The sequence below is a fragment of the Canis lupus genome, chromosome 6, assembly GCF_048164855.1.
Source record: "Canis lupus baileyi chromosome 6, mCanLup2.hap1, whole genome shotgun sequence".
In the NCBI taxonomy this organism is placed as follows: domain Eukaryota; kingdom Metazoa; phylum Chordata; class Mammalia; order Carnivora; family Canidae; genus Canis; species Canis lupus.
In genome coordinates, this window is record NC_132843.1 from 80151978 (window position 1) to 80163355 (window position 11378).

Genomic DNA, 11378 nt, shown 5'->3' on the forward strand with positions numbered 1-11378 from the left:
CCCGGGTCCGCGGCTCGGAGCGGGCGGAGGCTGGAGCGCGGCGGCCGACGACTCGCTGCCCCGGAGCCGCGCGCCGATGGGTGTGGCCTCGGCGCCCCCGCCCCCGCCCCCGCCCCCGCCGCCGCCGCCGCCGCCGCCGCCGCCCTCCGCCGCCGCCGCCGCCGCCGCCGCCCGGCGCGCCCCGGGCGCGGCCCCCCCCGACCCCAGCGGGCGGCCGGGGCGCGGGGCGCGGGGCGCGGGGCTCGGCCTGCGCCTGCGGGCGCCCGGGGAGACGCGCCACCCCGCGGCCCTGCCTCCCGCCCGCGCCCGGCACCGGCCCGGCCCTGCGGCGGGGGATGCGCCCGCCAGGGGGGGGGGGGTGGTTGGCGTCCGGCAGGCAGAGAAGGACGCTTCACCCACTTTCCGGGGCCTGCACGGAGGCTGATGGAGGCTTTTTGTTCCCGGGTCCTTGCCCCGGAGCAACCTAAGCAGCCGACAGTGACCGACAGTGACCACCGGGCCGGCCCGTCAATGCTCCGTCTTGTCCTGTGACCCACACTCGCCCTCAGCTGCTGGTTTGGGCAGCCCCGACCCCAAGTGGAACAGCTGCCCGCCGGTGCTTCTGTCATCATAATCCGTAGATAAACCCCTGCAGGGGAGGGGCGGTTCCAGGGAGGAAGACGGGCAGTGCTCGGAAAAGTTGGCCTGTTTTGGTGAAAGCCAAAGTTTTCTCCCAAAGGAGAGCCAACGGCGGGAGGCACAGGGCGGGCCAGGATGCTGCGGCCTCCGAGGATGCGGCTGCAGGGCCCGCTGAGCCCCCGAGCTGGCCGTTCCCCCCAGGCCCCAGGGCAGTCCCGACCCAGGGCGGGTGCTCCTTAGTATCTGGTTTTTCAGATGTACTCACAGTTGGGCGTCCGACCCAAACCCTATGTGTCAGGCCTACCCAAGGAGAGCCTGGATGACCAGTGGCCAAAGTGGAGGGATCCCAAACTATCATCCTTCTAGCTACTGCCTCTTCTAGGTCCCGACCTAGCTCCAAGGCACCCCTCTGCCCCACTTCCTAAACTGCAGTGTCACTATGCCACGTCTCAAGAACTTCTAGAAACATGCATGCCCTGGGGTAAGGGTCTAGAGCTCACTCCTGGTCTGTGGCATCTTACTCTGTTGCTGTGAAGAGGCTCCAAGGCTTGAGAAAAAGATGGGAAGAAACGAATCAGTCATCCAAAAAAGCCTTTATTCTTCTACCCGGTCCCTTCTCCAGAGCTTGTACTAAGTTCTAGAAGGGGTGGGGGCGGCGTACCAGGGAGGGGAGCCTGCGGGCCCACGCTTACACCTCTGTTTCCCTCCCTGCCCGGTCTGAGCTGGGCAGGCTCAGGCACTTGAGAGCTCCTGCCCCGCAATCCGGGCGGGCACAGCCTGTGCGCACCTCCCATCAGGCGCAGGGAAGGTTGGGGGGCTGGGGACCCAGCTCCCGGGGCTGCAAGGAAGGAGAGATTCCGTTGTGAGACCAAGCAGAAGCATGAAAAAAATGAACCTCCGTGTCCACACTGCACGCTCTTCAGAAGGGGCGTCATGCACAAGGAGACTCGGCTGTTCTCCAGGCTCCAGCTCCTTGGGGGGCTCCCGAACCGGCATCAGCAAAGGCAGCCCCTGGGGGCTGAGCACCCAGAGGGTGGCACTTTCCTTCACCCTCACGAGCAGCACATCTTGGATTCGAGGATGAAGGACCGGAGGTCTCCCGGGGGCATGCAGGTGAGCCCTGAGAGTGATGGTGGGTGCCCTGGAAACTGTGCTGATACTGAGATGCCGAAGGGCGTTCGCTCTCTGAGATAGACTCAGAGGGATCCCAAATTAGCCTGAGGCCCCAGGTCCGCAGGGAGCGCTTTCACCCCGACTTGCTGTGGAAACAGCCAGGCTCTCCAGGCACACTCTGCAAATGCAGGGGGACGGGGGCGGGGGGGGGGAGGCAGGGGCAGGCGGCTGGCTTTCTAAAATCAGGCCAAGCCCTTTGTTTCACCCTTTCTCCTCATTCCTTTGTACCTCCTGCTACCGAGGGCTCTCCTGAGGTCGTGGAAGGAAGACCGAAGATGCTGGGCCCTCCCACGGAGCAGCTGGGGTAAGCGGCTGGCAATTATGGAGGCAAGGACCCCGCTGGACTTCTGAGGGGTCCCCACGCCTCCCCTCTTCCAGAGGTTCCGACTGCCTGGCCTGGTCAGCCCTGGAGCCTGATCCCAGGACTCCAGTGTGGGCACAGGGGCGGTCTGGGGCCTTGTTGCCCTTCGGTGGGTGGTATCCAGCCCTTGCAGGTGTGGGGCGAGGAGACAGTCCCTGCGGGGATGCTGGGAACGTGGCCACGGTCAGGACCAGGCTTCTCTGGCATCCGGCCTGTGCTTGGGCAGGGCCAGGCAGCCGATGGTCTTGGGTCACTGTCTCGCCGGCCCCAGGACGGGGGCACAGCTGGCGCGGCTCCTGGGAGCTTTTCCCATTGCTTTCGCCATGGCAGGGAGGCACCTAATGTCCACGTCCCAGAGATGAAGCTTGCGGAGCGCTGTGGGCAGGACCCGGACACCTGGGCTCCTTTCTCAGCTGTCCTAAATGCCGGCTCCTCGCTCAAAGCCCAGAGGGACACGGGAGGTCCCCCAAGCGTCCGTTTGGGGCCGCTAGTGGAAGCAGAAGGGCGGCCCTGCTAAAGCCCTGAGTCTGCTGCAGCCTCCTGTGGCCGCGCGAGTCCACTGAGAGGGGCAGCCCTCCCCACGCCCCTCCAAGGGGTCCCTCAGGTCACGAGGCCCACGTTCCCAGCCCCCCCACCCCACCCAGGCCTGGGGGAATTTGGCCCCTGGGCTGGTGGAGGGCCCCCGGAGTCAGGGGCAGGGCCCCTCCGGCAGCTGGGCCGCATACAGGGCCAGGGTGTGGTGCAGGAACTGGTACTGCTCCGTGGTCTGGATCATCCCGCCCCTGTATGGGAAGCACGCAGACGGGGAGTGGGGAGGGTGGGGTCAGGCCTCAGAGCCCTGCATGGGGGGTCCTCCCAGAGAACTGTCAGCCACTTCCCACCTTCATCCTCTGAGCTTCCTACGCCCTCCGGCTGCCCCTCACTCCTTCCCTACAAGGAAGGCCCCTCTGCCCCATAGTCAGGGCGACTCATACTGAGACTTGTTCTTCTCTGACCCATTGGCTCCCAAGGCAGGACCAGGCCTCGAATTTTCCCAAACCTCAAAGTTTCCGCCTCCCCATCTTAAAAGCAAGCATAACCATTCCATATATCTGTAGAGTAGGCTCTTATATACGAGAAAAGGGAGTTAACTCTTTCCTTACACCAGCTCTCGGGGGAAGGAGCCATTATTTCTCTCCAGATAAAGAGATGGGGCCTAGAGAAATACCAAGACAGCTCGGTAGGTGCAAGTCAGAAGGTGCACCCTGGTTCCCATGTCCAGGTCCAGGGCCTTCCATGCATTATCTAGAACCAACCGTACCCTGTTCTTCCACCTTCCCCTCAGTAGGGAATTTGGAAACAAAACCCAAACAGATTTGTGCTCAGATATCCACAGAGTGGCGTATTTAATTCTCAGCCTGCAAAGCTAAAATTCTAGTCTTTCCTGGGCGCTAGTTGCAAAAGAAACAGATCTTTAAGCCAAGAGTCCCTTTCTTCCTCAAGGGAAGGGCCCGATGGCGATGTGCCTGCAAGTTCTGTGGTGCCCAGGAAGCACTGATGCCAGTCCTCAGGTTGTGGGTCCCACCCACGTCCGCAGGCCCGTCCACCCACCCGTCCACCTCCAAAGACCCGCCTGTCCACCTGTCTACCTCCGCGGACCCACCCGTCCCCCTCCGCAGGCCCATCCTATCCACCCATCCACCTCCGCAGGCCCATCCCGTCCACCCGTCCACCTCCGCAGGCCCATCCCGTCCACCTCCGCGGACCCACCTGTCCAGCCGCAGTTGGCACACAATGCCCAGAATGTCCACTTCCCCTCGGGCCTTCAGCTGTTGGCAGCCAATGCGGGTGGCGATGAAGCAGCCGGTCCGGCCAATCCCTGCACTGGACACGGCCGGGAGGGGGTGGGAGGTTACAGGGCCCAGGGAACGTGGCCCCGGGCCCCAAACTACGGAGAAGCAGGGGGAACTTAGGGCACTTTCTTTGGGGGTGGAGGCCTGGGGATGGGGGAAGCTGGCGAGACTGTCGCGGGTGGGAGCTGGTGCTGGAGGAGGTTACGTGTCCCTAACCCTGTCCCAGGGCAGCGGCCATCCCTGTGGACGCTCGGATGACCGTCTCCTGCTTAGCAGCGGGCGGTGCTTCCAGCTTGGGGCCCCCCCAAGTTTGCTGAGCCCCCACCCCGCCCTCTCCAGCCGTGAGGCCCCCCCACAGCTGCTCATGCTCAGGGGACCTTCCCGGCGCCCCCTTCTTTGGGGAGACTTCTCGTCTGAACCCCGACAGAGGTGGCCTGTGGGGAGGGGGCCCATGAGTCCCTCTGCCTGTGCTTGTGCCCGTGCTCTGCTCTGGAATGGTGTCCTTGTGGGAAGCGCGTGCCTGTTGCCCCCTCCGTCCCACTCAGCTTCTCACTCTGCAGCCTAGTATTCCTCTGGCTAAATCCAAGTTTCTTAGCCAGTCCCAGGAGGCGTCTTGTCACGGGCCTTCCAGAGTGACTCTTAGCTCTCTCCTCGCCTCCCCCACGTGACCCCCAGGCCCCCCATGTCACTCTACTCCAGCAATGCGTCCGTTCAGAAATTCTGTCGAGGGGCCTTTGCACATGCTGTTCCATCAGTCGGGAGCGCCTCCCCTTTGCATGCCTCACTTGGCTACTTCACCTCTCGGGCTTTCACTTAGTTTAAACGTCCTTCCTCCTGGAAAAACTTCCCTGGCCCAAGTCTGGGATGTGCGACTTGGTCCTGTGCTCCCCGGCACCGCCACACAGCCCTCATCACCCTGTGTTGCACTTCGTCCTTTGATGTGCATCCTTCCTGGGGCCGTAAGCCAAGCTGTCTCCTCAGCAGCAGGGGCCATGACCCCTGCCCGCCCCAGCCGACGGGGAAGCTCTCTGATAGTGTCCGCTCTCTGGCCTGTGCCCCAGTGTCCGGCCCAGGTGGCCAGGCCCTGCCTGGAGGAGAGGATGAGCACGTGGTGCTTGCTGGTGGCCTAGAGGGCCCTTCCTGGGAGAGCTGGGCCTGCCCGACGCTGTCCTTCTTGGGCCCCTCCGGGGACAGACCCAAGGCAAGGACGGGGGCCGCGTACCTGCAGTGGACCACGATGGGGCCGGTGCTGGCAGCCGCCTCTGGGCTGTCCTCCACCTCGGCCACCAGGCGCAGCAGGGGCCCCGCCGACTCCGGGGTCTGGTGGTCAGGCCAGGCGGAGAAGAGGACGTGCTTCACTGGCCGGGTCTCCTCCTGGTGCTGTTACGGGGACAGGCATGAGGCCCGGGTCAGGCTGGGGCACCGCCAGCCTTCTCCTCTGGTGCCAGGGGTGGCGAGGGCCAGAATCACCCCATGGACCGAGCGGGTGGGATTGGGCCTCCCCTCTGCTCCCCAAGCCCCACCACTCCCTGTGCCGACGCGCCTGGAGGACTGTGCCCACCGACGGGGAGGGCCCAGGTTCAAGCCCTGGCTCTGCTCTAACCAGCACGTGACTCTGGGCACGTCCCTTAAGCTCATTCTTTTTGCTCAGGGAAAGGAGGCAGTGGTACCGTGTAGGACACTTCTCTGGACGCCTGGGGGATAATGAACTGATAGAGGAATCCTTGGAAAAGTATGAAGCGCCAGGTGCTGATAGAAGGCACTTCCCAGCCCTTGGCGTGTGTCACCATGCGTCTCCCGCCCTGGCTCCTCCAGCAGGACTCCGGGACCCCACCTCTCCTTTCCGGGGCCTCCTGGTGGCTCCTGTGGGTTCGTTGGCTCTGCCCTGACACTAGGGCACTACCTATGCTTCTCTTTCTTCTGTGCCTCAAGCTCTTCTTTTACTTTCTAAAAGATTTTGTTATTTATTTATTCGTGAGAGACAGAGGCAGAGACACAGGCAGAGGGAGAAGCAGGCTCCATGCAGGGAGCCTGACATGGTACTTGATCCCAGGACCCGGGGTCACGGCCTGGGCCGGAGGCAGACCCCCACCGCTGAGTCCCCCGCCCCGGGCCCCTCAAGCTCCTCATTTAGATGCGTGTTTGAGAAGGTTTGGAAGCGCGAAGCCCTGGCTCCCCGTGAAGGGTGGGCCTGAGTTTCCGGGTGGAGGTCAGGGGCCGCCGGGACTTCCTGTACCTGGATGCTGAGCTGCCGCACAGTGTACTCTGGACATTCTTTGGTGTCTTGGATGCGGATCCGGAAGGGTCCATAGGTCTCCTCTTCTGTGGGCCAGTAGTGGACACATTTCTAGGAGGGAGGGAGCTGGGAGTCAGAGGGGGAGTGTCTATCAGTGGAGCAGGGCCAGGATGCCAGAAAGGGGAGTGGGCCCCTCTCCTGCCCACTGGGGGGCTATGGGCGGCCTGGGTCAGCCCTGGGGCAGGGGGGCTCCTGGAGCTTGGCACCTGCTCGCTCCTCCCCGCCCTGCCTCTGACACTCAGAACTTTCTGAGAGGCGCAGACTGGGGCAGGGGGCGGGGGTGGGGGGCCTAGTGCTGAGCTGCCCCCTAGGGGGTAGGGGCCTGTGAGGTGCGGGAGGGGGTAGCCGGGCGGCTCCCTAGGGACTGCGGCCCCACCTCCTACCTCCTTGCCCTCCCGGAGCTGAGTGAGCATGACGATGAGTGACACTTCCTCCTGCCACACCATCTCCCAGAAGTCCGACACAGTGTTGGGCATGGGGCCCTGGGTGGCAATGTAGACCTTCTCCTGCCCGTCATAGCCCTGGGTGGGGGGGTGTGCAAAGGAAGGGCGGGAAGCAGTGAGAGAGGGCCGGGGCAGTGGTGGGGGGACCTGGACCCTGCAGGTCCTGGGATCAGGCCGCCCCACACGGGCTCCGGGAGGAGGAGCGCGGGTTCAGACCACCGCTCTGCCCCCCTCTGCCGCGGGAAGCGGGGTGGCGGCCTCCGTAAGCCTCAGCTTCCTCCTCTGGGAAGTGGGCTCGTATCTGGCATGCGGAAAGCGGTACAGATCCGATTCCAGAAAGTGCACGGAGAGGCCGGCGCCTGTTCCGTCCTTTGGTCCTTTGTGGGGCGCGTCCCCTGCCTCCCCGCAGCCTTCTACCCGCACAAAAGAAGAAAACCGCGTTCAGCCCTTGGTGGAGGGACCGGCTGGCCGTTCCGCATCACTTTTACATATTTAGTAGCAAGATGCACTCGGGGCTGCGGCCCCTTCCTGAGCCCTCGGAGCCTCAGCTCCTCCAGATGAGGAAGCCCAGAGAGAGGCTGCTCGCCCCGTTTCTGCGGCTCATGGGAGGTCTCCTTCCGACCGCCGTCCTTGCCACCCCGGGCCACTAGGGGCGCTGCCTGGACAGCTACTTAGGGCCCCCGCAGAGGTGGGGAACCCGGGTAGGGAGCCACCGCCCCCTGGTTCCTACACTGATGTTAAACCATCTCCACGAAGGAGAGAGAGAGAGAGAGGAGACAGCTAAGAGCTCCTTTGTGTGCAGCACCTTCCAGGCTGAGCCCCGGGATGGAGGGGGCGGGGCAACGGTGCGACTTGCTCCCTGGGTGCAGGGCGGGCGGGGATGAAGGGCCCTGGGCTGGTATCATCCCAGCGTAACATCTGCTCTGTGCTCTGGCTGGTGGCCGGGGCCCCTTCGGGGTCTGCCCCAGCTTGGCGGGGCCGGGCAGCGGTGACTGGAGCGGGACCCACAGCTGGGAGGTGTTCTCTGGGGACAGATGTCCTCAAACACAGCCCACTCCCCGCAGGGCAGCGGCGGCCAAGGCCACTCACTCGGATGTAGTTGGCGTTGATGTAGTCTCCGTCCTCTTGGCTCTGTGCCCGGCCCAGGCAGACGCGGCTCTGGGGATCTGGGAAGTAAAGATCAGCAGAGGTCAGAGGTCAAAAGGGGACCGACTAATGCTAGCTCCCACAGGGTCAGGAAGAGGTGAGTCCCCGCGCTTGTCACAGCGAGTCCGGGATAGCAGGTGGCCACGGACCCACTAAATTACTTCGTGTGCAGACAATAGGAGCCGCAGAAGGCCTCTGAGCAGCAGAGGGACGTGAGCAAAGGACCTCCCGGGGCGGGTTGACCCGGCGGGTTGACCCGGTGGGGCTGTAGGGGACGGACTGTGGAAGAAAGGGTTTGGAGCAGCAGGGGCTCGTGGGCGGTCGGCGGGACACTCCAGCCCGGAGGGTGGGCAGGGGCGGAGCAGGACTGTGCCAACGGGGACGGAGAAAGAGACGTCGAGGAGAAAGCGTCTTCTCTGACGGTGAACACGGGATGTGGACGAGTGACTTGCTAAACTCGCACGGTGGTGACGAGGCGCCAGGACTCGGGCTGCACTGGGCCTGCCCAGCTCTGCCTCGAGCGGGAGGGCTGTCCCCACGCGAGTCCCAGCAGGGACGGAGGCCGGGCTCGTGAGCAGGGGAGACAAACTCCCCCAGGGCTGGCCTGGTTCTGGACGGGGCCCTGCAAGCGGGGGGACCTCCCCTCCGTCTTTGACTTGGGCCGGGACGAGGGCCACTCCCTCCCGCTCCCTGGGCTGAGTGCTGACCCACCAGGCGGGCAGGGGCAGGGGCGGGGGTGGGGGCGGGGATGGGGGCGGGGGCGGGGGTGGGCGGTGAGACGGCCTCACGGCTGGGAGTTGCTGGAGGTGGGTGGGCAGCGGCAGGAGTCAGTCTCCCAGGGTCTGGAGCTTGCTTCTGTGCGGGGCCCTGGGCCTTTAGGGCCTGCGGGGTCAGCCCCTCAGAGCCCCGGACTCCCATCCCCAAACCTGCCACTGCTCTCGTAGACGCGCCCTCGCTGGGGCCGCGCCTGTCGCCCTCACACCGTCCAGCCCAGGGACGGCTGCACTCCCCTGACACGCGGTTCTTACTCGGCAGGATGGTCTTGTAGCGGTCCTTGGAGGCGTGGCCAGGGATGTCCAGGTCTTCAGAGTTGACGAAGTTCGAGGGGATCTTCTGGCAGAGGGAAGAGATGAGTGAATATCGACCCCCGTGCCCGCCTGCCCCCGCCGCCCCGTCCTTGTGTCCACAGGGGCTGATCCCGGCAATTCCCTCCTGGCCTCCGTGGGTCTGCAGGGGTGCAGCGCAGAGGGGCCCACGGGGTGGTTTTCTCCCTCGTGGGTTCTCTTTCCGGAGGCCCGAAGACAAGACAGTACGGTGCCCGCTGGCTGGCTGTGCTTCGGAGGCACACAGCACCGCGGGGGGACCCCAAGTTCTTACCAGGAATTCCTCCTCCAGCTGTTTGGGACTGGGCGGCTGGTGCTGCAGGGCCCAGCGGGTGAGGGGGTGTCCAGCTGTGCGCAGAAAGTGCAGGGTGACCTCCCGGGGCGTGTTCACTGAGCAAATGGGCTCCACGGCCCCCAGGGACCGCACATCCAGCATCAAAGCGACGTTGGAGCCCCTCCTGTGGGCACGACAACACCACTGGCTGCTGCTTTTTGCTGTTGCTGGTTCAGGGCACGTCTGAGGAGGCTGCTCCTGGTCTTCCCCTGGGCGGAGGCCCGGTGGGTTCGAGGGCTCTGGCCCCGCTGCGTTCCCTCCTTTTGTCACCTCGACGCTCCAGCTGCCTGCCTGCGCCCCTCCTGCCACACCCAGAGCGTGGACGAGCCCAGACCCAACACAGCCCTGCTCCAGGGACTACAGCCCCGCCTCGGGTTGGGGAGCAGCCCAAGGAGGCGGGAAACTTTATCCCGACCTGTCAGTGCATGCAAATGACATGCAAATGAGCACATCTGGGTTCCTTTCCAGGTTGGAGCCCTCAGCCCTCGGCCTCGGAGCTGTAGGGGCAGGCAGAGAGCACCGCGCAGGGTCTCAGGGCTGGGACACCCCCCGCCCCCCAGGAAAGGCCTCACCTCTCCTGCAGCCGCACGTGCTTCTTGGCCGGAGCTTTGCTGGGTGGCGGCTGGGTCATGGCTCCCCCCAAAGACCAGGTGGACGGCCGTGCTCTCAAGCACCCCCCCCAGTCCTGGACCATGCTGGGCTGGGTGCTGGCCTGGGGGAGGCTCACGCAGCCATGAGGTTCACCTGAAAGACAGGGCCCTCGGCAGCTGACCCCGGCCTCTCTGCCCACCTGAGAGGCACCCAAGCCCAGGCCCGCCGCCTGCTTTCTGGCACCTCCGCTCTCAGGTGTCGTCCCTTCTCCGAGCAGAGCTGTCGTTTTCACGGCAAGAAGGCCGGGGTCCCTACGAGGGGGGACCCAGGGCGGTGGGGTGGCCGGGGTTGGAGGAGGGACCCAATGAGGTATGGAGCTTGTGCGGGGAGGCAAGGTCAGGAAGGGCTCCAGACGGAGGGGGATGGGGGGCAGAGGCTGCCCGAGGCTGGAGCACAGGGGGCCCGCGCGGGGCCCAGGTAAGGAAGGAGAGGGAGGAAACAGGAGCCGCGCGTTCTGCGTGGAAGGGAGAGAGAAAGCTCACGGAAGCCACCTCCAGGCCGGGCCCGCTCCGAGATGAGAGGTTTGAGGCCTCTCGCGGCGGCAGCAGCAGAGCCAGCTGGGGACCCTTGGGGACCCTGTCCTCGCTGCGGGCGGGCCCAAGGTCATTCTGGCTTCTGAGGTCTCTGTCCAGGGAGGTAGGCTGGGGGTGTTTCCTTCTTCCCCGCCCATCCCCCCACCTCCCGCCTCTGTAACCGTCACAGGAAATGGCCTCACAAGCCCTTGAGCGGCAGCGCATGGTGAGGCGACAGCTGGGGGGACGGGGGGCACGGAGGTGGTGGGCCTGAGTCCTCCTGGGGGGGACCGTCCCCACCTCCCAGAGCCAGGCCGTGGCGTCCGAGGGGTGGGGGCGGCGGCGGAGCCGCTAAGCCCCGAGGTGAGGGGACACCCCGGCCGTGCAGATGTGCGGGGAGCGAGAAGCTCGCACGAAGCAGGAAGGGATGGCTGGCCTCTGGTCCCCCTGCAGCGCCCTGGGGCTCCCTCCCCGCGCCCCTCGGGGCCGTCTGATGGGGCAGCACCCATTCCCCGGCCACACAGCGTGGCACCCCACGCAGCCTCGCTCCCACCTGCCCGGAGTGCCCCCCCACCTCCCCGGGGTCCCCACCACCCCAGGACCACGGGGCCCCTCCTCCACCGGTCAGGGACTCACTGAGGCAGCCGTGGCCTCCAGGCCGCCTCTTGCCAGCTGTCTGTCTGTCTGTTGGTCGGTCTTTGAGGGCTGAGGAAGCTTCAGGAAGCCAGCTTCCTCCCTCGCCCCTCCTCGCTGCCACCCACGCACACCCCAGCCGCCTGCTGCCCTCCTGCGCCTGCTGCCACCACCAGGGGTCGGGTGCCTCTCGCCTGTGCCCCGGGGTGGGCTGCCCGGGTCCCTCGGGCGGGGGTGCGGGGACGGAGGGGGCCGGACCGCTCCCCGCCACCCTGG

The 11378-nt window shown here is 65.4% G+C and overlaps 1 protein-coding gene across 5 annotated transcripts; it reads right to left on the reverse strand.

Annotated features, from left to right (window-relative positions):
- Nucleotides 1-1192: 1192 nt before the first annotated feature.
- PTPN7 (protein tyrosine phosphatase non-receptor type 7) lies at nt 1193-11260 on the reverse strand. Of its 5 annotated transcripts, none has more exons than XM_072831429.1 (11): nt 11106-11238; nt 10449-10581; nt 9879-10050; nt 9247-9430; nt 8898-8982; nt 7813-7889; nt 6664-6801; nt 6221-6331; nt 5207-5364; nt 3902-4015; nt 1193-2934 (listed from the first exon to the last, which is right to left on the reverse strand). In XM_072831429.1, the coding sequence occupies exons 3-11, from the start codon at nt 9998-10000 to the stop codon at nt 2841-2843; spliced, it is 1083 nt and encodes a 360-aa protein (XP_072687530.1). In that variant the 5' UTR covers nt 10001-10050; nt 10449-10581; nt 11106-11238; the 3' UTR covers nt 1193-2840. The 5 variants fall into 5 exon arrangements, with proteins under 5 accessions (XP_072687530.1, XP_072687528.1, XP_072687531.1 ...); XM_072831427.1 differs by having other exon boundaries at nt 10440-10581; XM_072831430.1 differs by lacking the exon at nt 10449-10581 and having other exon boundaries at nt 8898-8979; nt 11106-11260.
- Between the last annotated feature and the right edge of the window lie 118 nt (nt 11261-11378).

Bases quoted from the DNA above. Each gene is read 5' to 3' on its own strand.
- PTPN7 (XM_072831426.1), bottom strand. From the start codon at position 10,000: ATGGTCCAGGACTGGGGGGGGTGCTTGAGAGCACGGCCGTCCACCTGG. The intron at 7,890-8,897 runs GTAAGAACCGCG...TTTACTTCCCAG, and splicing joins CTACAAGACCATCCTGCCGA to ATCCCCAGAGCCGCGTCTGC. The intron at 6,802-7,812 runs GTGAGTGGCCTT...CCCCCCACCCAG, and splicing joins TCAACGCCAACTACATCCGA to GGCTATGACGGGCAGGAGAA.